This window comes from Eufriesea mexicana, unplaced genomic scaffold (assembly GCF_001483705.2).
Source record: "Eufriesea mexicana isolate 0111107269 unplaced genomic scaffold, ASM148370v2 scaffold2551, whole genome shotgun sequence".
Classification (NCBI taxonomy): domain Eukaryota; kingdom Metazoa; phylum Arthropoda; class Insecta; order Hymenoptera; family Apidae; genus Eufriesea; species Eufriesea mexicana.
Window position 1 is genome coordinate 497,406 of NW_016910623.1, and position 26,319 is coordinate 523,724.

General features: G+C 29.7%; 4 protein-coding genes across 5 annotated transcripts in view; 2 read left to right on the forward strand and 2 right to left on the reverse strand.

Annotated features, from left to right (window-relative positions):
• Positions 1-925: 925 nt before the first annotated feature.
• On the reverse strand, positions 926-3,450 carry LOC108550147 (activating signal cointegrator 1). The gene is made up of 11 exons (XM_017903808.1): positions 3,380-3,450; positions 3,137-3,230; positions 2,917-3,029; positions 2,713-2,831; positions 2,551-2,644; positions 2,208-2,475; positions 1,843-2,149; positions 1,594-1,757; positions 1,399-1,520; positions 1,074-1,265; positions 926-996 (listed from the first exon to the last, which is right to left on the reverse strand). The coding sequence occupies exons 2-11, from the start codon at positions 3,202-3,204 to the stop codon at positions 926-928; spliced, it is 1,518 nt and encodes a 505-aa protein (XP_017759297.1). The 5' UTR covers positions 3,205-3,230; positions 3,380-3,450.
• A 3,715-nt stretch (positions 3,451-7,165) lies between these two features.
• On the forward strand, positions 7,166-21,752 carry LOC108550164 (uncharacterized). Of its 2 annotated transcripts, none has more exons than XM_017903827.1 (7): positions 7,166-7,393; positions 15,972-16,287; positions 19,309-19,379; positions 19,553-19,805; positions 19,984-20,112; positions 20,202-20,478; positions 20,556-21,752. In XM_017903827.1, exons 2-7 carry the CDS (start codon positions 16,094-16,096, stop codon positions 21,537-21,539), a joined length of 1,908 nt encoding a protein of 635 aa, XP_017759316.1. In that variant the 5' UTR covers positions 7,166-7,393; positions 15,972-16,093; the 3' UTR covers positions 21,540-21,752. The 2 variants fall into 2 exon arrangements, with proteins under 2 accessions (XP_017759316.1, XP_017759317.1); XM_017903828.1 differs by lacking the exon at positions 7,166-7,393 and adding an exon at positions 15,430-15,515.
• A 529-nt stretch (positions 21,753-22,281) lies between these two features.
• On the reverse strand, positions 22,282-24,657 carry LOC108550188 (HEAT repeat-containing protein 3). Its single transcript, XM_017903854.1, has 6 exons — positions 24,454-24,657; positions 24,115-24,375; positions 23,073-24,013; positions 22,711-22,993; positions 22,475-22,648; positions 22,282-22,392 (listed from the first exon to the last, which is right to left on the reverse strand). Exons 1-6 carry the CDS (start codon positions 24,595-24,597, stop codon positions 22,282-22,284), a joined length of 1,914 nt encoding a protein of 637 aa, XP_017759343.1. The 5' UTR covers positions 24,598-24,657.
• A 485-nt stretch (positions 24,658-25,142) lies between these two features.
• aub (aubergine) overlaps positions 25,143-26,319 on the forward strand; it is a 4,708-nt gene continuing 3,531 nt past the window's right edge. Inside the window, exons 1-2 of the mRNA XM_017903815.1 lie at positions 25,143-25,180; positions 26,022-26,249. Coding sequence (XP_017759304.1) covers positions 26,046-26,249 — 204 coding nt within the window. The 5' untranslated portion in view covers positions 25,143-25,180; positions 26,022-26,045. The remainder of the gene's footprint in view (positions 25,181-26,021; positions 26,250-26,319) is intronic.

Sequence of the window (26,319 nt, forward strand, 5' to 3'; positions counted from 1 at the left end):
TACATTCCCAATGCATCATTTCATGGCATACTATTTAATATACATTATTTTTGAAATTTTATTTTTATTTTAATTGAACCAATACAAACTTATTTTAAGTAATACATATTATAATCTTTATATATCAATATTTACGATAAATTGAGTGCTCTTTCATTATATATAATGGTGTTATAGCTTTATTTAATTCTGGATTTGTTTGTAAGTACAAAGTTTTGTTTTCAATACTTTTAATTTGTTAAAACTGTTACAGAAAATAAATGACATGTTGCAGAAATTTTAACAAAATATAAATTATTATAATGCTATAGATAATGTTATAATTGTTTTAAACATTTAATATGAATTTATAATTTCTTCTCCAATATTTCCAATTGTAAATATTTCTTTTGGTTTTATAAGCTAATAAACGAAATTCCTTGTTATTATTTTTGAAACATTTTCAAGTATAAATTTCAAAATTTATAAGAAGATAATAAACTTTATAACGTTATATTTCTATGAAAAATGTTCCCTTTGTACTTCAAATGTATAGACTGTTTGAATATAAAAATGACTTTACTGAAATCTACTTTTAAAGTTTATGAAAGTCTGATATTTTAACTGAAATAAGAGAAAACAGCTAATATTTTTTCATTGAATGCACGTAAAAGGAATAAGTGGACAACACAATAAATGATTAATGTAAAAAAGATATATGTATGTCTTATAATAGTTATTGTAATATATTGCAAACTATATGTACATTGTAATATATTCTATTATGTACAAATAATAAATACTATTTAATATAGATTGCGCAAAATATGTATTTTATTTTTTAGCATTGATATATTAAAAGTATGTAATATTAATATTTATACATTAATTAAATATTAAACTGCTTATTTATAATGATAAAAAATATTGTTTTACGTTTACTTATTTAATGTATATTTTTTAAAAATTTGTCTAACATTTTTAAAGCAGCATAATGAATTTTTTGGTCTAGTTTGTCTACAAATTGTAATAAAATTCATTAAAATTATATTTCATCAAAAATATATAACAATTAATATGAACGAAATACTTACAAATTTTATGTTTTCCTTGTATTGGAAATTTAATTGGTAATGTCAAAAAATTTTCGCATATAAACACAAAAGGACTATCACTCTCCCCTTCTGGATAAAATTTTCTGTATTCTTCTTGAGGTAAAACATCGACAACTGTTACACATCCTAATAAACAACTAGTTGAATAAATTTCAGGGAATTTAAGTTTTTCTGTAAAGTATTAATACAAGTGATTATAAACAATTAATACATATAATAATAAATATATACTATAGCACTTTATATTATACTTATAATTAAAATCAAAACTCATTTTATATTCATAAAGTTAATTTATGCTAACCATCTTTTAAAACTCGATAGTACTGTTCTACACTTGAAATTTCTTCCCTAGTTGGCGTTTTAGATGTTGCAGCAATCCATAATCTTCCTCTATGTGACGAGTACCATGTACGACCTTCATGACTGTAATAGTAATTAAATATTAAAAAGTATAATGCAATAAATATTAATGTACTTAAAAAAATTATGATTTTACATTTTTATTCCAGCCACTAATAAAGATGCATAAGGTTGATGCATACTTAAACATAAACCAGGATCTGACATTTCTAAATATTCTTTGTCTTGAATAATATTTCTTATCTTTGAAGAAATGTTTACTTTTGAAGTTTGGAATTCAGGTTCATCTGATTCTATATACTGTACAATAATATCTCAATATTACTTTTTGTTTACATAACAATGTTATCTATTATATTTAACACCTTTATAATAATATTTTTACCATTGGACGATTATATTCTATATTTGAACAAATATTACTAGTTATAATTTCATTCAATGATTTAGGAATATCTTGTAATTGTTCTTCAATAAATTCATCAAAATTTTCAACTGGATCCTCTTCAATTACTTCTCTACCTGTAAAATCGAAGGTTGCACAGATTTTTCTATTTAATCGAGACATACGTTTTCTTTCATTTATCTCTTCTTCTAATTTTTGTAATTTTTCTCTATGCTTGGTTGTTAACCACACATTATTTGATTGATAATAATCACATTCATCATCAATTACTTTTGTACATTGTACTCTGCAAATGAACATAGTTATAATCTTATCTGTACATGAAAATATTACATAATATATACCCATTGCGATCATATTCTAGAAGTTTGTCTCTTTGTTTTATTGATTCTTCCAGATTTTTATTAGGCTTTTGGTTCATCAGTTTATTGTATAATTGACCAGCTTGTTTAGTATTACTAGAAAGAATGCTTTGCTCTTTTAAGGAACATACAAGTTCTTCACAAAAAAGGCAAGGACCTGCTCCTTCTTGAGCGCAAACTATTCTACCACAGTTCAGACAATTATTGATTAATGTATGTGTCTTTGCTTCACAATTACATTTGTGTCTACCTAATAAAATATTTTTATATTATTTTTAATACTGCTGTTGCATACTCATTTATAGTATTTTAAGATATAAAATACCTTTCAATAAAATTGTTGCTCTATCCTTGCCTTGTTGAGAATATAAATTAACAAATTTAGGTTTCTTTTTCTCCATTTTTACAATTTCTTGCACCTAAATAATTCAGTTTTCATCTAAATCCAGGTCTAAAATGAAAGAACTCAAACAATATATTAATATACCTGCTTAGCTTCTTTGCTTTCCTTTGTTTTTACTTTTCCTTTCTTCTTTCCATTTTGTTTTTTTTTCATAGCATCTGTATCATCTACATTTTTGTGTTTAGCTTGATCTTTTATTGAAGCTGAAATAATTTTACATATTACAATATATAAAGTGCTAAAAAATTAATTAACTTAATAATTTGTATGAATACTAAATATATAAACCTCGTCGTTTTTTCAACTCTATAAAAAACTGTTTGTGTTTTACATTAGTAAAATTTAAAAAAGTATGGAAATAATTGTCTAAGTCTGCTTCATCTTGTATTTCCATTATATATCTGAAATATTTATAATACATAATATTTACGTCATATAATATTAACATCAAATGAATATTATTATTTTATTTTGCTACAATAGATATTATATTTTCAAATTCTCTTACTGTGCTAAATCCTCTGATACTGGATGGTCTAAAATTTCAGATAAATTTTCGCATATCCACTTTTCCATTTTCACAAAGTTGTTGAAATGATATCCTAAAAGTATCAGAAGCAATTATTCGTATAGTATGTATGAGGTTAATACTACACAATTGGATATTTAAAGCTAAATACTATATTGTATTTTACTTTATGTACAATTTTTTTAACCTAAAACAGATTTATGAATAAGGTAAGTACTTAACTGTATAATTTAATCTTTTTGTTAGAGACAATTTTTGTTCTGCTTAATATATTGGTTATACTGTGTTGCTTAAATCCGTTCGTTATATAGATACATTCACATGTATCTAATACAATATTAAAAAAAGTGCTTTAAAAATGTTTTAGAGAAACAACAAATGTTTTTTTTATCAAATAATATTGAAAAAAAAATGGTGTAAAATAAAACAAGATATTTATATAAGTCTATTTGTTTAATAATGTAATTATATACAAAATAGACTGAAACTAAAATAAGAAAATATACTAATTTAATTAACTAATAAGTTAACATGAAACAGTTTGCTCTAAAATTCATTTTATTCTAGAAGTTTTTGTAATTCTCCAATATTTTCAATGTTTCAATAATTTCTTATTTTTTTTGAACTTATTCTTGAACTATAGTGGCATCTAGAGGTAAACTGTATACTTATTTTCAAATTTAAATTAAAGTAAAGTAAATTTTCAAAAAAAGATGCAGTATTTTGAGTGTCAATTAATTTTGTAGTGATTCATAAAATAAGATTTCAAATAAATAATATAAATTATAAGTATAATATGAAAAGAAGACAAACAAATGAAATTTATTTTTATTGTTAGAAACTGAGGTTAGAATCACATTACAGTTGGATCTTTTTTCAGGTACACTTATCACAGAGTTTAAAAAATTTGCGTAGGTTAGCACAAGGTCTTCGAAACGTTTAACAAACGGATCTTCCTGCAGTTAAATTTGCATAGCTAGTCGTTCATACATCAACACAGTCACGTATCATGCATACACGAGCCGAGTCTCAATTTCTGCCGGTGTTACATAACAATTACTGCACTACGACCGATATCATCGCGTTTCACGCATCCATTAGAATTTATCCATGTGTGAATATTTTTATTAGGACATATTATACACAACCATTTAATTGTCATATACAATCGTTGTAGAATAACTTAATTATCATGTAATTAAAAATAATTTTTTTTCAGGATCATTTTGAAGAGATAACAATTTTTATGCTATGTGAAATAATCCAAGATTATTTTATTCTTGAATAATTACAAATCAACCGTTACTTGAATAATTAAAAGTCAACTAAATGTTAAGAAATATAAGTAACAACGAATAAAAGGAGGCCTTTAATTACACTTGTTGTTTATGGTAAGAAATTCTTTTTTTAAACTTTTGTTATCAAAGAAAAAATCTTTAAAATTTCTATGAGAATTAATTTGTGATTTACACTGAAGTAAAGTCAGAAGTTAACAAATTTTTCTGTTGTACATAATATTGAAAATAATTTAAAAATTCCGGTAAAATATATTGTATTTTATAATAAATAGTATTTTATGAAGTAATATTTATTTTATTATTCAAATTGTGACATTAATTTACGATTATTAAATTTTTTCTTTTTGGCATTGTTTAAAAGACGAAATATTTAATTTGTAATATTTGCTTTATAATATTCACTTTCTAATAATTCTTGTAATATTTTCTAAGAGTTTCAGTGCCGTTTCAAAATTTTCTTTCATCATGATATCGTTCGAGGTGTAATCAACAATAGAAATTGCAGTTTAGTACAGCTGCGTGCACTTGAGCCAAGACAATGTAAATAGGTCGCATGGCGAATTGTTCCATTAAGATGGATCACGACACATTGTAATTCGATTATAACAAGGATCAAAATATTCACCAAATATACAGCCAAATAAAAAGTATATTAAGACATTTTTATACAGTCCATCACGATCTTATTATAGCTTAAAGGAAACGAAAATGATTGATTTTAGTATTAAATTTCACGTGTGGAAAGATTTTTCACTATAGAGTACAAAATGATGGACAAGTAAATAAGGTATATTACGATTATCAATTAAGTTATTCGAGTTACGTTATTGGGTCGATTGGCTTGTTAAATGATAAAAGATTCGTATACAATGAACTTTCTATATCATTCAGCATCGGGATCATTTGATAATTACTTTCAATCGACAGTCTCATTTGGTTGGATGCTGTTGAAAGGCGTCTTCATTATTCACACGTACAATGCATGAATAATATCGTAATAAAGTATGAATGATTTCAACAGATTCACGGTTCCATCTTGCCTCTATTATCCATTTTATCATTCTAAAAGGTACAATCATGTTTCTTAAATATTTATATTATTATCAAATTAAGAATAAAATTGTCATTCAAAGATTGCAATGTAAATGTTGCAATATAAGTAACCTTTGCGTCTTTTATAACTTTTTGGTTTTGATTTTATTATTACAAAAATGAATTTGCTGTGCTTTTGTGATTTGCTACTATTTATCAGCAATCGGGTCATCATAAGTGTTGCGTCAAAAGCAAATTGGCCGTGATAACACATATCTTATCAAATTGATTCGATACGATCGGTGGAGAACTCAATCGAGATAGAGTGCAAGATAAGGGTAGTGTTTTCTCTACCCCTTTAAATCATGTTAGGATAAAGGATGTTGTTTGAGATGTATATCTTTATTACTTCTTTGCCCAAAGTGAATTGGCCATTAAAAATAATGGTGACAGAACGTTGTTAATGTTTCATTACAAGTCTCCGACAGTTGTCGGAGTATATAAAAAGTATATAAGCGTTAATTTTGAAAAACAATGAAAAATGTAATATTCTCGATACTGATTGGAGTACAGTTATTATACCAACAAGATATTTTCTGTTTCTCTTTTTATTATTAGCGATGCAATATTATTATTATGCAGAACCCGCGATGTCATGTCATCGTCACCGATGGAAATACATACACGCGTTGTTCAACGAAGTACGATATCATATTTGTTTGCGTTACTATACTTTCCTTTTTTCCTATTCATTAACGCGATAGCCGATGACTGAGAAAGATTAGCCCGTCTTGGTTTCCATGTTATCAATGTTAAAGTTACAATTGCAAAGAAAACGTCTGCTTTAATAGACAATTTTAAGCTGAAATTTCATAGAAAATCATTTTACATATTTTTTGAACGATATACTCATTTTATAAAGGTATATGTATTTTTGCAATAAGAAATTTTTCAAAAACGCACGTTTGTAAATTAAAAAAATTGTTATTCTTATATAGTATACCTACATATTTAACATTTCATGATAAGCATTCATGTAATTTTAATAAAATCACTCATTAAGCAATTTGCTAAAATTAATTAATTATTGATACAACGAAAACAGTTTCTTCAAAATAACTATGAACAAATGAGATAATAGATAATCTCTGTTTCATTTAGAATAAGCTTTACCTACATATTGAATTTTTTCTTTTATGACTTTCTATACACGTTCCAGTAACGCCTACGTAAATTGTAAACCTGTACTAGTAATATATACATTCAATTAGCATTAGTCAGCACGCATATTTATTACTGCAATATTGCATGATAGAAATAAATTTTTTATTTATTTTCTACGTTTTCAATAGTAATAAAAGATAAAACAATTTTTTTATTTGTAGAATTTGCAAAATCATACAATAAGTTTCAATTCATTATTGGAAGATTATTTGGAGCTTCATCAATCGTATGTTTCATTTGAATTTATTCTAGATATAATATTATAAAAAATAAAATTGAATCTGCAAATATAACAATGACATTTATGTTTAAATTAGCCGCTATACGTGGACGAATCGCATGCGTAGGAAGTAGGACGCGACAAGAGGCGCGAAGTTTGCCGCGTCGTTCGAAAGTGTGCGAAGTTTGTCGAACAAGTCCGACCGCATTGTAGTTCGCCACAGTCGCCCGGCGAACTCCGATGTGGTTGGATGGTTCCGCGTTTTTTTGCGAATTGTGTTTTATGCTATATGTGGTGTTGTTTGTGTACTCTCTTTTTAGTTGCCTAAATTAGTGTCGAAAACAGTGTATATTAATAACGTGTACAGTTTGGACTACTTCAACCGAAGCTGAGAGGTGAACAAAATTAAATCTTCGCACCTGTTTCACTTACGGTAGCAATTCGTCATCTAAACTCACTTACGTAAGTCAAATAACTTTGAACGTATCTTAAGTATCATATATAATCCTTAAATTTTTTGGGATATATTATACGAAAGAATTTCGATTCTTTATAAAAATTCAAGCAACCGGTGTCGATGATCGAATCGTTACGCTGACATGCGCAATCCGTTACAATCGATAGTTCGATCGAACTGCTTTTAATCACGAGAAAACTTGTGCCCAAAGTGATAGTTTGCTCCTTACTGGTTCTTTGATAAATGTGATTAAACAACACGAAGTTAAGTACACGAAGTTAATAAAATAAGTAGCTATTTGAATATATTAATAGCGTAAAGACAAGAAATAATTCTGCGTATCAGTGAAGTATAACGTACGAATCTAATTGTCGCTTGATGTGTCGCGATATATATATATATGTATATTTCTCGAAGTGGATACGTTCCACGATAAAAACGCTTATCATGGCGTCGCTTGTTAATCTTGGTATGTAAATCTTCCCGCTTCAAACGCATATACAATGCCGAATATCGTGAAGATAATACAAATGTAAAAGAACAAATGAAATAAAATTAGAAATTACGTCATAGGAAAAGAAAAATTCGAATGTCATTTTATTAACAAATTTTATCAACGACAAATGTAAAGCGGTTGACGTTTAAAGGTATCGACTAGACAAAGATGGACGATGTCTTAACCGTTTTTTCTTTTCCTTACGGATGTATAATACGTGACCACCATAGCATAACGTATAACTCATGTATGATCATTTCGTGCTACGATTCACTGACCTACATGACGCTTATAATTTAGCAGGCCAGGTTTCGGGTTTCATTGATCTTACGACCTTTTTCGTTCCAATTCGAGTGATCGATTCCTTCCATTATGCTTGATCGATTCGCGGGAAAACAAAAGTCGGTAAGTGTTATTTTACACTGGCGATTACCGTTGGATTTTTTGTCATTGCTACTGACAAGCGGAAGCACACGTGACATAACGATAAGAATACTCAACACCCGATTACAGTAATCATTTAATATTCTTTTCTTTTCTTTTAGCAATTTGTTTCGTTAAAATACGAGAAAATATCTATAATATATATATTTTAAAATATATATAACGGAAAGATTTTTATTTTCAAAGCATTATTATCATGGAAGTTGTATCACATTTTACGATGCAGTGCCAACCTATTCTACTTTCAACGAGGATATTTGACCGGATATTCCAAGAATTTCGCGAATCACGTGCACATTGGGTTTTAAAAAGTACACAATGTTACATGATGAAGATTATTCTATGAATAACTCGAAGGATAAAATATTATGTAATATAATATGAAATAAGAAGCTTGTAACCATAGCCGTTTTTTTATGATGTAAAAAACGATGACTTTCACAAAGAGTTATCTCTCACACGAAACCAAACTTGTCTTCTGCGAAGAAATCGGTATTTTTATTTTTACACTACTACTATCAAATAATGTTACACAGCTTGAAATTCCTATCAATTTTTCAAGCACAAAGTTTCCATTGGATAAAAACAAAAATAAAGAAGGCTCATATTTGTTTAATCGTAAAGAAAGAAATCCGCAATATTGCTCGAGGTAGTCGGAAAATTAAGTATGTAATTACAATAAATTAAATTAAGTCTAGATCAATGATACGTATAAACTAGTTATTCAAATTCTGTAGCACAGAAAAATATAATTGCTAACAGATTATATATATAAATCATTATTATAGATTATTGTAAGAGAAAAAGATATAATTTTGGTTTATATGAAACAACTATTGTTACATAAAATGTCATTTTGATTATAAAAAAGAATAGTATTTTCTACTGCATATGACAGTTATTGCATGTTTTAAAAATATCAAGAATATTAGTGTGCCACAGCACCCTATAAAAATCACTGATCCAGACTATGCAATTAAGAAATTACGATCGTTGCAATAATGTTAATAATTCCTTTTTTCCACTTTTTCATCTCGTGAAACAGGTATCTTTGTATTCCCGAGGTGATTCGGGATTAAATATCGTAATTCATCCAGTGACAATCTATTCCTTGAAAAACGATCCAGTTATAGTTTCTCTTCTTTCTCTTCCCTGCACTTTTACAGTTCCTTCGTGCTTGCTGGTAATTATGGAAGTATCGATTGGCACTTCCGTGCATTACTTGGAAGGTGGAATCGTAAAATCTAGAGGCATACTATGCTTAAACGTGTTCTTTAGTGTATTTCGTGGTAACTGGTGCCACGAGCTCGAGTCACGGATACCAGAGATTCTCAACCACCAAAAATTTCTTCCGTTTCCTTGCTGCGGATTCTTTGGTATATGAAACCATTTTTTATTTCGCTCTAAACGAACTTTTCAATTTTCTAAAGTTACGACTCGATATATCGAGATTTTAATCTTATCCTTCTGTCTTTTTTTCTTTTCTTTTTAGGCAGAGGAGAAGAAACTTCCATGGAAGAAATTTGAATGTTTTTAAGAGAGCTAGGAAGAGTTAGATTGGACTCGAGAACCGGAGAAATTAGAAGTTCGATTGCTTGGGAAATGAGAACCTTTTCGGATGTAAAAATAGAAACTCGATGGGGGCTGTAAACAGCGCATAATGCCCAAACAATCCTCTGAAAAATGTATTCCATCTCGTGAAGTAGCTTACGTTTGTAAATGTAACACGTGATTCGTTTTAGAGTCAGTAAAAATGCGAAATGTATTCAAGGTTTCAAAACAGAAGTTTAGTTTCGTAAGAAGCGAAGATAAGTCTTTTAAAAGTTATTCTTCTTTTTAGTAGTCAAGGCTACCTCTGACTATGCGTTTGTGTGTTTCAGTAGACTTTCTCTGTGTTATACTAGATGTACCTATTATTAAAAACCATGTAGATTTCCATGTGCTTTCAACGAAGAGATTTTTCAATAGACTCTGCACACCATTTCTACCAACATTGATATTGTAATTACATTGACGTATCTTTAAATGGTAGAAAACTTAATATGCTTTAATCTGTATGGATCTATATGAAAGATAATGTTAAGCTTCTTAATCTGTGTCTTGAGCTGCAATGTATTATGGAAAAATAATGACAAACGGTATAAAAGAATGGTGGAGTGATCAGGTCAATTTTCTTATAATAGCGCAATTTTCTTGATACTTAAATTTTTATGACCACGTACTGTGTAAATCATAAAATCGCGCGATCTGTTCGGGGTGATTTAAAATGGAGATGCTTTTTCTAGCTCTATTAATGGCCGTATCTGACAGGTTAATTTGCAATCATTTCAAGAGTTCCCTCGTTTTAAATGAAAGGACAACTTGGACAAAGTCAAGTTAATTTGCGACTGATTTACATCGAATTCTAATGCGGCTCGTCTTACACTAACGTATTCTCGGCTTTCCTGTGTATCAATCTGTTCAATTTTTTCCCTTTTGTATGGATTTGTACGTTTACTCATCTTTCATAATATTGAGAATATTAGAAAGCTTTGGAGCAAATTTTTATGTTAAGAAAATTGAGGAGAATACAAATCTCTTTCCATTAATTCTATATTCCTTTGGAATGTTTTGTACTTCTTTTTTATAAAATATGAGTTACTTTTTAAATTATTAACAACGTATCAAACATTTCTTCTTCAATTTAATTATTTATAAAGTTATCAAAATTATTGAACAAAATTATTCAATTCAAAAGAATAATTCTTTCTCAAATTAAGCCCATTTTATTTAATTTTTTACTTTCGTGTTTTAATTTATCTGGGATTAAAAATGTATTACTCGGTCATAAGTTACTCGTTCAAAATATCGATTGCACACCATAAAAATTTGCATGAAATCCTTAAACGAAATCAGTGCACGATCAGACATTGACAAAAGGCTGTTCCAGTTACGTGACACGCGAAACTGAAATTCTGATCGATAAATCTCGACCGCAGTTAGCCCACCATATTTATACTGGTCATTAAGTTTCACGAGAATACAGTAGGCTGTTTCTTATAACGATGTTACTCGTAACATTCGCTACAATTTAAGTCTAAAAAAAAATTTTTCTTTTTTTTTGTAGTCCAATCTTAAACACGAAAGGAGAAAGAGGAAGATATTCGAAGAGCAAAGTTTTCTTGGACGAAAGATTTATTAAGTGATTTCATCCTATCGCCCGAGATCCTAAAAATACTTGCCTGAATTTTGTAGCATCTGTGCTATTGGGAGAAAGCCAAAATATTGCCAGATTTTCTGTGACATCGCTTAATCTTCTCGAGTCAATTTTCGTTTCTTTTCCTTCTTTTTTTAAACTTCGTCTTTTGACGAAATAATCCTGAAATATTTCTGAAATTACTTTACATTTGCGCGTTAGCGTATTTGCGTATTCTTGGTTCAACTCTTTACGATCTTCTCATTGTGTTCTTCGATATATCTCAGTCATTTTTCCATTTTTTACCAATTCTTCGTATATTCTATTAAAAGGGTAACTTTTTAGCTTTGCCATAGTTCAAACTTGTTAAAACATCAAGAGTACATGTTGTCATATTTCATTATTTATCGTCATAATATGCATACCACGTGTCAAGACTGACGACAGTTATAAGGATTACCACATACTTAAGGAATCGCAGCAGTCACTTTTAAACACTATACATAGCTAATTATTTGTGTTATTATCAGTTTAAATGTCACCATCAAGCTCGTCGATATCGGTGAGCCATCAATCTATTTTTATCTTTGAAAATATCATTTGTTTTCTCAAATGTAAGTATTTCTAAATATCTACAACTGATTAACGCGAAAGAGATGAAAAAATTCGTAGAAATATTTTGATTACAATGAATAATTATCATATGATAAATAAAAATTCTAAAATAACGAATTTTACAGAATGACCATTTGCATCTGTGTGCCATTTACCAAGAAGCATATTAGCAATGCTATTTAAGAAAGGAAAACGGTTTCTGCGTTTCACCATAGTCAGCCTCTCGTGTGAAACAGTTCCTTCAATTAGCGAAGTGCAGCAGCCTTCGTTGTAATTAGTATTATGTACATACAAAAAGGTTTCTGTGGAAACACAAAAGCTAGTGTGTCACATTTTAAAGAGACGTCAACGTTTAACTTGATTTATTATTAATTTATATCGATGTTAACAATACGAGGCTATAAATTCAAATTACTTAAAAGTGGATGTATGGTCGTAATTCCTCGTTTAGGATTGTTTGACCACGTTTGTGACGCAAGTTCATCAGCGAGCTCCAGATCAGAAATGAACTGCGACTGCAATGAGCTAATTGAGCTAATTGCGTTCGTTAGTCATTGTTCGTAAGCATCGATTCACGTGATACCTTGTCCATATTTTCTTCTGAAATCATTTCTCAGCTATGTTACTATCTTACGACAATGTGTGATTCGTAAAACAAATTTATTTTCGTTTAATGGAGAAAGAAATGAGGCTGAAAATGAAATACGGTGAACGTTTATGAATTACATTAATTTTGTATATGATGTTCTATTTCGTATATTTCGTATCGTCTAGAAATTCCTTCGAAAGAAATTTTATTCCATCGATTTTAATCATTTCTAATTTTAGAAAAACTGAGCTCTGTTGTTACGTAGCAAACGCATGGAATTATCTAATATACCTATAAAAACTGGACAGTTTCTCAAGAAATTAAAATCCTAAATGGATCGGAAAGAATATAATTCTGCTTGTAACTATAAGCAAAATTAAGAAAAGTTAATTTTATTAATTTTATTCAATTCAATATATTCTAAATATAGAAAGTAATCACAAAATTTCAGCTTCGTGAGACACTACTTTTCATTCGACAACGAGAAATATTCGAATTTCGACATATGTCTTGTGTGTTTCCTTCAAAATGTTTTTCAATTTCTAATACTATTAAATACGTGGAATAATAAGTCTGGGAATATTCCTTTACTAGTATACGCAAAGAACAAACGATCTCAGGGTAGTAAGTCACGTAACACGACGCGTGTAAAGAAAGAACACATGAATAATAAAATTATTCCTGTGGGGTAATTAAGATGCATCATCGAGCAACATGTATTACGTAAACCTTATAGCATTCTCTATTTTCGTAATCTAGGATTAGGTGACTGTTGAACTGGGTTAATATAACATTGTACCATAGAATATGCTTAATATCTAAACTAACAGAAACACATGACCATTCGGATAGAAAGATTTTTCGAACAGCAAAATATCTATTTATCATAGATCAGATTATTTTAAATTCCATAATCTAAGCCTCTAGCTATTCTTAGTGTTGGTATTCATTCCGAAGTTTCCGTGCAGTTTCCTCAATAGCTGATATTTCTTTTTTTCTTTCAGTATTACCATGCTTCTTTTACATTGCTAAAATCCCATTTTTGTAATCCTACTTTTTTTTATTCCTGACGTCTCTTTTTTTATAGTCCTTGTATATGTCCTCGTACCATACTGATTTATTACTACAATCCATTTCTTGGTTTCTTCATGCTGTTTTTTTTTTTTAATCGTTGGTCTTTCTTTATGATCTTACTCTGTCGTGTTTTATTATAGGAGTCCATTTTTCGATGTCCTTGTCCTGCTCTTTTTTATTTATAAAATCTATTTTTTCATTAATCATGGAAATTTTTTTAAGTCTCAAGTTCGTTTCAAATGAAATACTCCTAAGGTTCTTCTAAAGAAAAGCCGTCACTGATACAGAATATTTTCGACAGAAATAATTGAAACTAGAAAGTACTTCTCGAAGACATCTATATTAATAAATATATATTGGATGAAAATAATTTTGAAAATGTGGCCATTAATGTTACTATGAATTAACTGACACCCAGAATAGATATTATCTACTGATATTAGTTGGAACCAGATGTCTTATCCTCAAAGGATGTTCAAAATGGTCAGGTACAAAGCAGGTATACAATTTTGAAGAAAATGGCATTTAGTGACCATTAGTTGTCCATGGAATAGAAGTTACCTATGTTAAATACTCAACCAAAACTATTTTTAAGCAAAATATATAAAGATATATACAATTTTTAATTATTTTAGATCTTGACTTGCGCGTATAATGCGCATTACTTATTGCAGACGGTATAATTTGTTGTGTTTGGTCGTATCAACGTGTAAATTGATCGGAATCTGTGAAGATAAGGGTCTGAAACCTCAATTACAGTCGCATAAGGCACACCTTAGGCTTGGTTCAAATGGCCTTGCATCAATTGATACCTCTACTTGGGACAGTAATTTAGGACCTTGTTGTATGGGAAAGATAACTGTATAATATCAATTTGATACTGAAGTAATCTATATTATCTCGTACCCCAAAAAATCAAAAAGTGCAATCTTTTTAATATTCAAAATTTATTTCTGGGATTCTGTAAATTCAGGTATAAACGTTTAATAAAATATAAATTTATGGCAATACAAATAACAGATACGTGAGTTTTCCAGCTTAATTGCGATTAATCCAGGGCTTTATTTAGTAATCATTGCTATTCAATAATCATCAATTGAACAACATAGGTCGTTCGATTTGAATCGACAATTGGCATAACTAGACAATGTGGTACGCGCCCATCAAACAATTATATCTCAACTTGGTCTCTAAGCCATTTCCTTTTCATCCGTTTTCGTTCGCTGCTGTCTTAGCTTCTTGGTAAAATCGATTTTTCCAGTTCAGGGTCGAAATATATCAAATCGTCGCTTGACGTAACGATTCACTAGAATTTGTTTGTTATTTCGAGTAGATAACTGAAAGATAAGAGAGCGATAGCATCAAAACAGAATATGATTGTAAAACAAGATAGATAAAAATATAAATTTTGTACAAAGCAAGTTGATATTAAACCGATGACTTGAAAATTCATTTGGAAAGCTGGAAATGGAATGTTCAGTAATGGTTAATTTTTTATTTAAAGGTAGAAGAAGAAAATTGGAAACGTTAAAAGAAAAAGATGGAAAAAGTGTACTGAAATATTAAAAATAATCAAAAAGGAACTGGCAACAAAAATGATGGATATGTTAGAAAAAAAGAACGTTATTTGAAAATGATAGAAATGCAACTTATTAAGTATGCACCGTACATAGTGATATTTTTCATGAAGCTTCAGGTTCAACTTCCTATGACCGTACAATTTCCCGGAATCAGGTCTGCGTAATATGTTAAAAATAAATCTGAACTTTATTCTTGGTGCTCGATGCTTTCAGTACGATCAGTAGATTAAATTGCTCCCATTTTTTGACAATTACACTACTTATTATAATTGCTAAATTTGATATAGCAACGCTATATTATTTGAATTATTTTGATAAGCCTTTCATCACTAGTTAGGATCATTCTCTGTATAAAAAAGAGGTATATCGTTGCTCTTAACCAATTTTTTATTCTTCTCTTTCCACCGATAATTTTGTTATTTACTAAAATGCTATTTTCAAACTATTTTAATCGCTTTTACTGGTTTTGGTTTTCCATGGAATATCCCAATGGTAGTAAAGCCACGTAATTTTGTTCGCAGAGGATTTTATTTTCTGTACTCAAATGCGAATAAGAATACATGTTCATAGCATTCCAACAAAAATAACACGCTTTGTTTTACGATTGCAGACGAACGAAGTCACAAGGAGGAGGATGACGAGAGACCGGTGAACCCCGTTGTGGCGTCGCGACGATTTCATGCTGTCAACCGAGATAAAATCCGAAAACTTGCAGAGGCAACACGGTGAATCATGTCGCAATCGAGACGTCCCAGCATTTCCATCCACGATTATCCGGAACATTTGAATCCGTTCAGCGATGACTTCACCAATACACAGTCTCACTTTTACCGGGATGGCAAGACAAAGGATTCCAAGTACAAATTCTGGACCTTTGGCAGAAGCAGGAAGAAGAGATCCAATAGCTTCTCCATCAAGTCCACGTGGTAAATATTTTTTCCTATTTAACAGTTCTAGAAAATTTGTCACTTCAAATTCATGTGAAGGTAGGAAGTAACTTGTACTCTCTTAAATATTCATCCTTTTTGTTTATATCAGTTACCAGGACTTTAAAACAAACGTCATTTCCAAGGCTTAGAACGAATTGATTCAGTAAAATGTAGATCTAACTGTACACAGAAAGTATAGTCTTCAGAAGAGGCGAGTGGTATAGGAACAAGGCTAAAATTGGTGAATCTTTGCTAATAATAACTCTGAATAGTCGTAGGCAAATGAAAGAATATGGTTGTACATGATATATTAATTTTATCCTCAAGTTGCATCGTGTGTTGCAGGTTTTCGAATACTGAATGATTCACTAAAAAGGATACAAGATTGCTCGATAGTACTAAATCACGCTATTATGTTTGATTATTTGTCAGAGTTCTACTTTTGCAATAGTGTGTCGAGCTTGAATGTAAATTGGGAAAGGTTCGGCTAGAAGTTTGTTGAACTTGAACTTAGCATCGTGAACAAAATGCACACGTGAATCGTATGCGGCTAGGTACCTGCATTTGGCTGTCACCCAAAGAACATAAATAAAGAGAATCTAACGTACCAGACGATCGACGTCAGGTCGTGTTCCATCCAAAAGGTCTGCAGTTTCTATTTGAGGCAACGTTCGATGCACCTTTGCTGCGTAACTGCGCGTTCACAAGATGCAGTTTTTCCCCGCAAGCAACTTTCCTTTGCTTTAAAAACATTTTTTAGCGTTTCTAATTCCCGTAGAAATTAGTATGTTACGTTTAATTGTTAATGTTTTTATTTTCATTATTACGAAAGTAGCGTGACTAATTATAAAATGATTTTATAATTCAGCGGTTTAGTTACTTTCGATGAAATTAATTTCTCAGGGAAAGGTTTTTGGTTGTAGTTAATATCACTTCAATTCTAATATCGTATGTACAATGCTATCGATAACTTATTGTTGTTATCAGATATAAGATAATCTATTTAAAAATTAAAGCGATAATGTAATATTATGTAATGCAATGTAATGATAATCTTGTGCGCAGACTTATTTTACAGCTTCGAATAGAAAGTTCAATATTTCTTATATGTTTTATGTATCGTACAGTTTGCAACATCGCATAGAAAATTCTGTAATATATCGGAACCATCGATCTTTAACAATTTTTCTTAATTTAAGCCAATCTTGCCTGCTTTTATTACCATAATTTCACTTTTATGAAACCCATAAGAACGTTAATAGTCTGTAAATATGGATCTACTGCATTTTGTATACACTTTCTGTATCTTCATTTTCAATCTAATCTAATTTTCAGATATTAAATGCATGCTGTTCGAATATTCTATAACTTATATCATAAACGTAGAAAGTTTAAATTGCTTTGCAAATTTGTTTAAACTTTAGGAGCAGTCAGAGAAGCTTAAAATAAATCTTGTTTTCGCTGTGAGCAGAACTAATTTAAGCTATAATTTTTTATCATCAGGAGATTAATATCAACGTTGTTTTAGATAATCTTGTCCATAAGTTCTACATCATCAAAGAACTAAAATCGTCATAGCTTTCTGCATAGTTAGGAAGCCAGCTGTTAGGCTTATGTCTCCATATATTGGACATTACGTGTCGATATTTGGTCAATTTATCTGCACAGAAAGGTCACGAAAGATGCGTCACAAGACTTATAAATCATCCAGGGATAGTCTGTTGCTGACCCACAGAAACTTAGATAGTACTGTGGATCAGCTTTTGTATGAAAGCTATTAATCATTTAGCGAGTAGACATCAGCAATTGTACCGAAGTATCCAAGCATGAAACGGTATCATTTGTAATATCGATTTTTCTACTTTCTTCAAACGACGTACTAATCTTTCCTTTAATGCCTCGATTTTTCTTTTTTTTTTCTCTTTAGATTTGTTCACGGACATTATAGTGGCATATTCTTGGTGAAATCTCGATTTTAATTTACAAAATGATGCCTTTTACGAATTTACATCAGAAAGAAATAGTTCCGGTCTGATTGCCAGTCGAAATTATCTTCACCAGGATTAATAACTAACACTAATTGTAAGATCCTACACTTAGCGTGTGTGTGTGTTTAATAGCCATTAACTGATTTGGTATGGTATTGAAAAATCAATTTTTAGAGTCTTCTACGAATACTTCTCACAAAAGTAAATTTCTATCCTTAGTTTATTTAAAAAATAAACATCACAGGTTTTAGTATCCAATATTTATTTTTGACTTTAATCTCTTCTTTCTCTTTTCCTGGAAATTAGCTGTTTGCTTTATATTGATATTTTCAATATAATACTTTTATAAAAATAATCCTCTATTTTTATTATATCTTCAAATTCGGGGAAAATTTAAGGAACCTTAAGCTTCAGAAAAACGATTTATTCAGGTATGAAGACCATTTTAATTGCATGATAATTTGCGTATATTTAAAAAATTAAATATGATTATATTGAAATAAACAGAAATTCTTTGTACATTCGAGAAGGAGGAATTGAAAGGAAATCTTATCCGTCAACTTCATAATCTATCATACCAAAGTTGCTGAAGCGTGTCCTTGGTCGTGAATTAAGTTTAACTTCGGGAAGAAACGAAGCACAGAGGATAAGTGTCATTGTATGTTCGGTTTGAGAAAAATGGCAAAAGCAAGAAGCTGTTCCGCTTACTGATAGTCATCGTTTATAATTAATATCTAATCAAAGTTGAAAGTGTTCCGAATTTATTTGAATATCTCATAATTGTGTTCTTCGTTGAACTCAGTCTATTTCTGTTAATTGGAAAAGATAATCGTCGTCTTAGTTCTGAAATTCTTCATCAGAAATAATAATTTCGAGATATGTGGGTTAAGAGTATAGCAACGTGCAAAGTCTCATCTTGTTGCACAGTGCAGCAATGTGACACAGATCCGTTAACGCGTTTGAATATAAAGCAAGACACGCGTCGCACGTACTAATGGTCGTTAATTTGCTTATTTCATTATGCTTTCAGGAACGGGTTGTTCGGGAAACGGAAAGAGGACAAGTCGGAAACTCAAGAAAAGAGATCTACGATCACCACAGGTTGTTATTAAAAGTTTTACTATAAGAAGAGAAAATGCAAAATGTCGTTTATATTTCATAACATTTTCTAAATAAATCGCAATTAACGTTTGATGATTAAGCTTTCTATTAACTTCGAATGAAAAAGAATTAGTTTTTTTCTTTTATTAATCTTAATATTGGATTTTTAATAGTGTCATCAACCTACAAAAGAGAACCTTATGTCACATCGATGCCACCGCCACGTATGACGAAAGATCAGCAAGAGTTTGATGAAGCTCTTGGGACTTTGGTCAGAAGAAGAAAATATACGCTAGATAATTCTGCATCGAGATATAGTTCGAGTTTGACTGTTAACGGTGATCCTGCAAGGCTCTATGATGGCAGTCCGCAGAATACTACCACGTCCATTATGGGTGATCTTACTCCGAAACCACCAGCACGAAGGTGAACATGTTTTGTCATATTGTACGTCATTATTAACCTTTTAAATTGCACAGAAATTTTACTAATTTTATTTTTTAAATTGCAAGTTAATTGCAATTTTAAAACCTTAAAGTATGATTATTTATATGTGTACATGTCATTAGATTTGAAAGTTCATTAATTAGCTTTTTGTATTTAGATTTGGTCAAATGAGTCCAAAGCCAACAGATAAGATACCACCGTTGGATTTTGAAAATGAAAGTCCAAATGAGAATGAAAGTGTAACTCTTCGAGAAAAAACGCAGGAAAGAACGCCTGTACCTCCTTTGTAAGTATTTAAATTCTACATCGTATTATGTTATAATTATTGAATCGATGAAAAATATCAAATTCATTAAATACATTTAACTTTGTTAGACGAAGATTTGGTAACAGATCGTCGCAAAGGGTGATCGCAAATACTCTGGATTCAGAGGAAGAAGCGAGTCGTTCAGGCGATGTGATGATATGCGACGAAAATGAGAATGTACCCGGGGATTACGTATTTAAAAGGTATTCTCAGGATGCTGTAAGAAAATCAAATCTCTCGATAAATAGCTGTGTTTCTGTCGGAAGCACGATGAGTTCGTATGGTCGTAAAAAGCGAAGAGCACCGCAGCCACCGCGACGCCCAGAAAATGTGGAAACGAACGAAGTAAGTCTTTCAATCCTTTAAACTAAATGTTTAAATTAAAATATTGTTTGGATTATTTTTCATTATACTCTCTGTAGAAAGCTCCCGATGGATCTAATATAGAACTTCAGATAGTGGAACCAAGTGACATAGTAAGGGTTACCGAGAACATAGATGATTTAACGAAGAAGAGTAAGGATATAGACCAAGAAGTTAGCGAAATAAAAGAAAAGTCCGTGGCTTTAGATTCGGATGATACACGATTATCTGAAGAAGCCATAGCAGAAGACGATTTAACAAACGCTGTAGAGACTAATGTAGATATTAATATAAACATGCCAGAAAAAGAGGAAATTTGCAATAAAAAGGAATCCGTAGAAATAGAGCAAATAGAATCAAAAATGTTGGTAATGGAGGACCAAAAGAATACAGAAAAAGACTCTGAAGAACCTGTTAAGAAAAACGAAAAAGATATTCAAATCGAATATCGCAGAACTTCTCAGGAAAATATAGAAATAATTAAAGATGTTGATCAAGTGAATTCGTTGTCAGACTTAGATGATGTTTGCCTTCGAAGAAATGGTTCCTCGGGTACGTTGTCCAGAAGTAATAGTTTCTCCGTAAAAGATGAGATCGAAAAGATTGAGAGGCAAATTAAAGCTTTAGAAACAAAAAATGCTTCTAAGGACTCATTTGAAGAGAAGAACGCGAATAATTTGCAGGAAAATGCAAGACATTCGATACAGGAAAACCGCAGACATTTCTTCCAAAATATGGTAGAAAATGAAAATAATAAAGCAATTAAAATAGAGTTTAAGGAATTTCCGAGGGAACAGAAGGACATTCATCTAGTGAGATTAAATGACTCACCCGTTCCTACAATAGCATCTAGAGAGCCAGTGAAAGTGGTTGAACTTCACATTTCCGAGCCAATAAGACGAAAGCCAGAGATTCTTGAAGATGTGAATCCAATCCCGAAACCTAGGAGGCACAGTGCTTTGAATCTGAATGATTCTCAATTTGACGTGGCTCAAAACGAAGTTAGAAGGAGCCTTGAATCGACCAGGGGACAGTCATTTTAAATCTCTAATATTTAGTGATAAATTCTTGTAGCAAATTGTGCAATTGTTTCAATTAAATGTTTGTTTCTAAATTAAACGAAATTTTAGTCGAGATATGTCTTTAAAGACTGTCTAAATATCATGTATATGTACCTTTATTTAATGCTTAAAATTCTCTTTCAATGTTTGAGGTATCATTAAGTGCATAATCGTAGCTTTAAAGTTGATTTCTACGCAGCTATAAGATGGAATTATTTTTGTGGTATTTCTTAAGCAGAATATATTATTTTTCGAGATACATCAAAAGATTGATATATTGCAAGTATGCATATTATGAATTTAGAACTTTATTGCAAAGACAGAGTCTCGATCTATTTCATCTATAAATTATGTGACCGTACGTATTTTCCGTTTACTTAGTAATTTCATTATTTATTAATGCAGAATAAAGTCTGAAAATTATATTATATTTGGTCTGTTCTTTTTCTGCAAAAAACACATGTTAATAATTTTATTTCAAAAAATTCCCAACTTGCTAAACCTGTTTTTATCTATCTGATTGACATTTTCAAGAATAATTAAATTTAATCACTGATTGCTTCGAGATACAAAGCTTTTATTGTTACAAATTAAAAGTTAGTTACAAATATTTTATATAAATATATTTACATTGTAAATATTATTTTAATACGTTGATATACTAACATACATATAATAATTGACAAAAAATATGTTAATGTATTAAAAAACCAAAACAACGCTTCTAAAGACTTTTTATCCTTTTTTCTTTGTACCTTATGAACCTCATGATATTCATATTTACTGTAGATACTACTGCAACATTGTCACCTAGGGTTTTTCTCTGTTGTCTTGCCTATAATTAAGAAATAATTACAATAATAAATTTAAAATATTAAACCATAATTTTAAACACTGAAGCTGAAAAAAGATCTTACCTTATTTTTAAAAGCTGGTACTATGGTATGTAGTCTGTCTAATAACTTAATTTCATTTGCTAACTCATTACTATTATCTTCAGAATATATGTCCATTATTGAATCTAAAGATTCAGCCATAACCCAAACTTTTGTCTCCGACATACAAGTGTCTAATAGGAATGTGGATATATGCTAAAAAAATATTATAAAAAATTAATTATTATTAAATCTTAATGAAATTATATAAATCTTACCTTGATTATCTCGTGAGCTCTGGAGGTACCATGATTCATTAAAATCAAAGCCAAATTTCCTAATATTCGTATTAAATTCACTCGTACGTTGGTATTCGGACATTGACGTTCTCCGTTTAACATCGGTTGAACGTCAGCTAGTGTCAGTTGCTCAAAAATATTTACTTTTCCTTCTGATAACTTTTGAATTGCTGCCCTCATAGCTGCTGTAGCAGATTCTAATAATTCTATATCATCTGGACTTGTGTCCTTGAAAACAACTGTTCCAATGTCTATCCACATTCTAAGCTTAGAAATAGCATAAATGAAATAATTTTATTTCAGTAATATATTAATCCTAATGTACCAGAAATTTTTGTTACCTATATATATCTTCTATACCACCAAGGGAATCAAGTTCTAAACTTGACATTAAGTTATTTAAACACAAATAGGCTGTACAATTTAATGTGTGAATTTGCTTTAAGATATCTTTTCCTTCAACATTTTGTTCTAGTATTTCTATTGTATTTTTATCTAGAATTTTAGTTTTATCCCATACTTTATTCACTATGTTACAAGTATTAAATACTTCAATTATTTCTAGTGGCATAGAGGAGAAGGTTTTGTATAATTTATCATCCATGCAAACATCATCTATAACTTCAGTTTCACAATCCGATTCCTCTAAATCAGAGTCATTTTCATTCTCTTCATCTTCAGAACACAAATTGGCTAAAATCTCTAAAGCTTGTTGCTGTGCACCAAAAATTCTCCTATTTTCCTGCACTTTTTTCTTTGCAATACTTGAAAAATTATTTTTTTCATGAGGTAAAATTGAAGTTAAATTGGATAATAACTGTTTAGAATCAACAGAAAGTGTATCAGAAAGTACATTTATCACTTTACAAATTATATTCATAGAATTATTTTCTATATTATTACTAAGATTGATTAACAGACCACTTATAACAGTTTTAAAATGGATTGTATCAGAAATACTACCATCCTTTATTTCTGTATTTAACAGTTGAACAAGCATATCTTCATAGCTCTTAAGTTTCTTAATAACAATAGAATTATTTTCTGATAAAGATAATAAACATTGCACACTAACAATAGCAATTTCTATACCATAAGTAGAAATATCAAAATACTTCATTAAAATAGAATCAATATCATTTTCATTACTACATTTTACAGCAGATTCATTATATTCACACAAAGTCCATAACAATGTAACTGCTTGGATAAATGCTTCTCTTTCATCATTTACTTTGGTTTTCTCATAATTATCAACTTTTGGTTGCCAATTTGAATAATACTATAAATTATACATAAATTATTGATTTCTATCATAATATAAAATAGAAAATAAAATACAATAGAAAGAATATGAAAAAATGGGCGTTCACTTAGACTTACTTGCTTTAATAGAGTACATAGTGGAGTCATAATATCATCTTTCAATAAAGTTACATGCGCTTCCATTTTTCCGTTGTCTGCTATAGATCTTAGAGCATTTGCGCTACAAGTTCGTACAAGCACATTTTTATCAACAAGTAGTGGTCCTATTATTTTAGAAATTCCTTTTTTCGTAATGTGTACAGCGAGAGTGGAATCACAAGACATTGATTCCACTGTTTGCAATCCACATAATTTTTCTTCGACATTAGCGGACTGTATCTGTATTGTTTATAATTTTATAATTAATTGTAAATATTTAGAAAGTCAAATAATATTTTTTTTATATAAGAGACCAACTTCATCATATACTCTTTGTAAAGCACTTTCACGATCTTCATTCGTAACATCTTCAATTTCTGTCATTTCAAAATCTTTAACAGATAGAAGTCCTGTAGGATGTTTTTTGTGAGGCATACTTCTTTGTCTCTTTTGTTTTCCCATTTTTTATTAATATACAAATTATCCACAGGTTAAATTGAGGTTAAAATACACGTGCTGCCTCTATTTTTCTCTCTCTCTCTCTCTTTCTAGTGAGATAATTTACTAGAAGTAGAAATGAGATTTTAGTTATTTTACTTTATGTGATTGATTAAATCTTTACAGAAATCTGATTGGTATAGTAAAAAATATCGACAAATCAAGTTTCTATCAAGATTTTCAAACTAAAATAGCAAGAAATTACCCATAATCCCTCAGATTATTTTATAGAACATGCGCTTTGAACAATACCATTCACGTATCAATTTGTACGAACTACAAAAAATTGTCTAGTAAACTATACTACTATAAAATAATTGAGTTTAAATATTCGTAATTAGAAATACTTAGAATTGTTTTATTTTATTTATGCCTATCAACTTTTTATCATATTAAAATGTATTTAAAAAGTAGTAAGAAAACATTTAACAAATATTTGTTTTGATACAGCACTGGATAACGTTTATAACTTTTGAATACGCATGCGTAAATTTGAACGTTTTATAAATGCCATTGAATGTACAGTTCATAACTGGCTGAATAAGAGGTATGTGAATTTCTTTATTTCATCAAACTTATTTTAAATTGGGCACTATAAGATTTTATTAATAATTATATCAGAATTTTTATTAAATTTTCTCGCAAAAATTACAAAGTTCATGAATTATTGTGTACATAAACATTATATTAAATCTCTGGGATTTTAATTAATAGAATAAAATTTAGTCCATTTAGTATAATAAATTTCTATAAGAAAATTGTATCAAATACTGTAATTTGAGATATTGTTAATCATATGTAGTGTATGTTATACGTACATATATACATATAAAATAATAATTGGATATATATATATATATATATATTACATTTACCATATATTTAATATATGTTATATTTACTAATTTTTTATTATTTCATATTAAATTTCAATATATTTTAATCCTAATGAAGAAAAAAATTCTTTATATATACAAATCAAACCACATGTTCATTATTATGATAACGTTTATATATTTGTTTATATTTGTTAACTGTATCTAATAAATAAACTAAATAATATAATTAATAAATCCTAGGAAGAAACTTAGTACTTTGAATCATTATTTTAACCAGATATTAGAAATTTTTGTTTTCAATACATACATACATAACCTTGAATTACTTTCAACATCATATATTTGATCATAATCAAACATAGATCATTTTTTTCATTTAGTATTTTGAAACATTTAAAATGATAGTATTATTTTCATCTTTGAAAATTTATTGATATAAAGATCATAGATTTTTAATAATATTATATTAAATAATACAACTTTTTCTACTTCGTTTGAGATAAAGAATAAATTTGAGAGGAGAGAGTATCTTAATGGTTTTCTTTTTAGATTTTTAAAGGTTTGGTATAAAATATGGCTGAGCAGGGCAGAGGTAGAAGTAAAAGTCGAGGCAGAGGAAGGAGCTATGATAATAAACCATATTCCACTACGCCTGGACATCAATCTGGTTCACAATCACAATCATCCCATGCTTGGGGACGTAGACCCGGTCCTTCTCAGTCACAACCAGGATCATCTTCTCAGCTTCCATATACAAGACCACTAACAGCGCAGAAAGTATAGAATTTCAAACTTGTCAATTTCAGTTTTTTAGGTTTTATATATTTTTGACAAAATATATTATATA

Bases quoted from the DNA above. Each gene is read 5' to 3' on its own strand.
- LOC108550147 (XM_017903808.1), bottom strand. From the start codon at position 3,204: ATGGAAAAGTGGATATGCGAAAATTTATCTGAAATTTTAGACCATCCA. The intron at 2,476-2,550 runs GTATTTTATATC...ATATTTTATTAG, and splicing joins AGCAACAATTTTATTGAAAG to GTAGACACAAATGTAATTGT. The intron at 1,758-1,842 runs GTAAAAATATTA...ATTATTGTACAG, and splicing joins TAGAATATAATCGTCCAATG to TATATAGAATCAGATGAACC.
- LOC108550164 (XM_017903827.1), top strand. From the start codon at position 16,094: ATGTCGCAATCGAGACGTCCCAGCATTTCCATCCACGATTATCCGGAA. The intron at 16,288-19,308 runs GTAAATATTTTT...TTATGCTTTCAG, and splicing joins TTCTCCATCAAGTCCACGTG to GAACGGGTTGTTCGGGAAAC. The intron at 20,479-20,555 runs GTAAGTCTTTCA...TACTCTCTGTAG, and splicing joins AAAATGTGGAAACGAACGAA to AAAGCTCCCGATGGATCTAA.
- LOC108550188 (XM_017903854.1), bottom strand. From the start codon at position 24,597: ATGGGAAAACAAAAGAGACAAAGAAGTATGCCTCACAAAAAACATCCT. The intron at 24,376-24,453 runs GTTGGTCTCTTA...TAAACAATACAG, and splicing joins TACAAAGAGTATATGATGAA to ATACAGTCCGCTAATGTCGA. The intron at 22,649-22,710 runs GTAAGATTTATA...ATATTTTTTTAG, and splicing joins GAGCTCACGAGATAATCAAG to CATATATCCACATTCCTATT.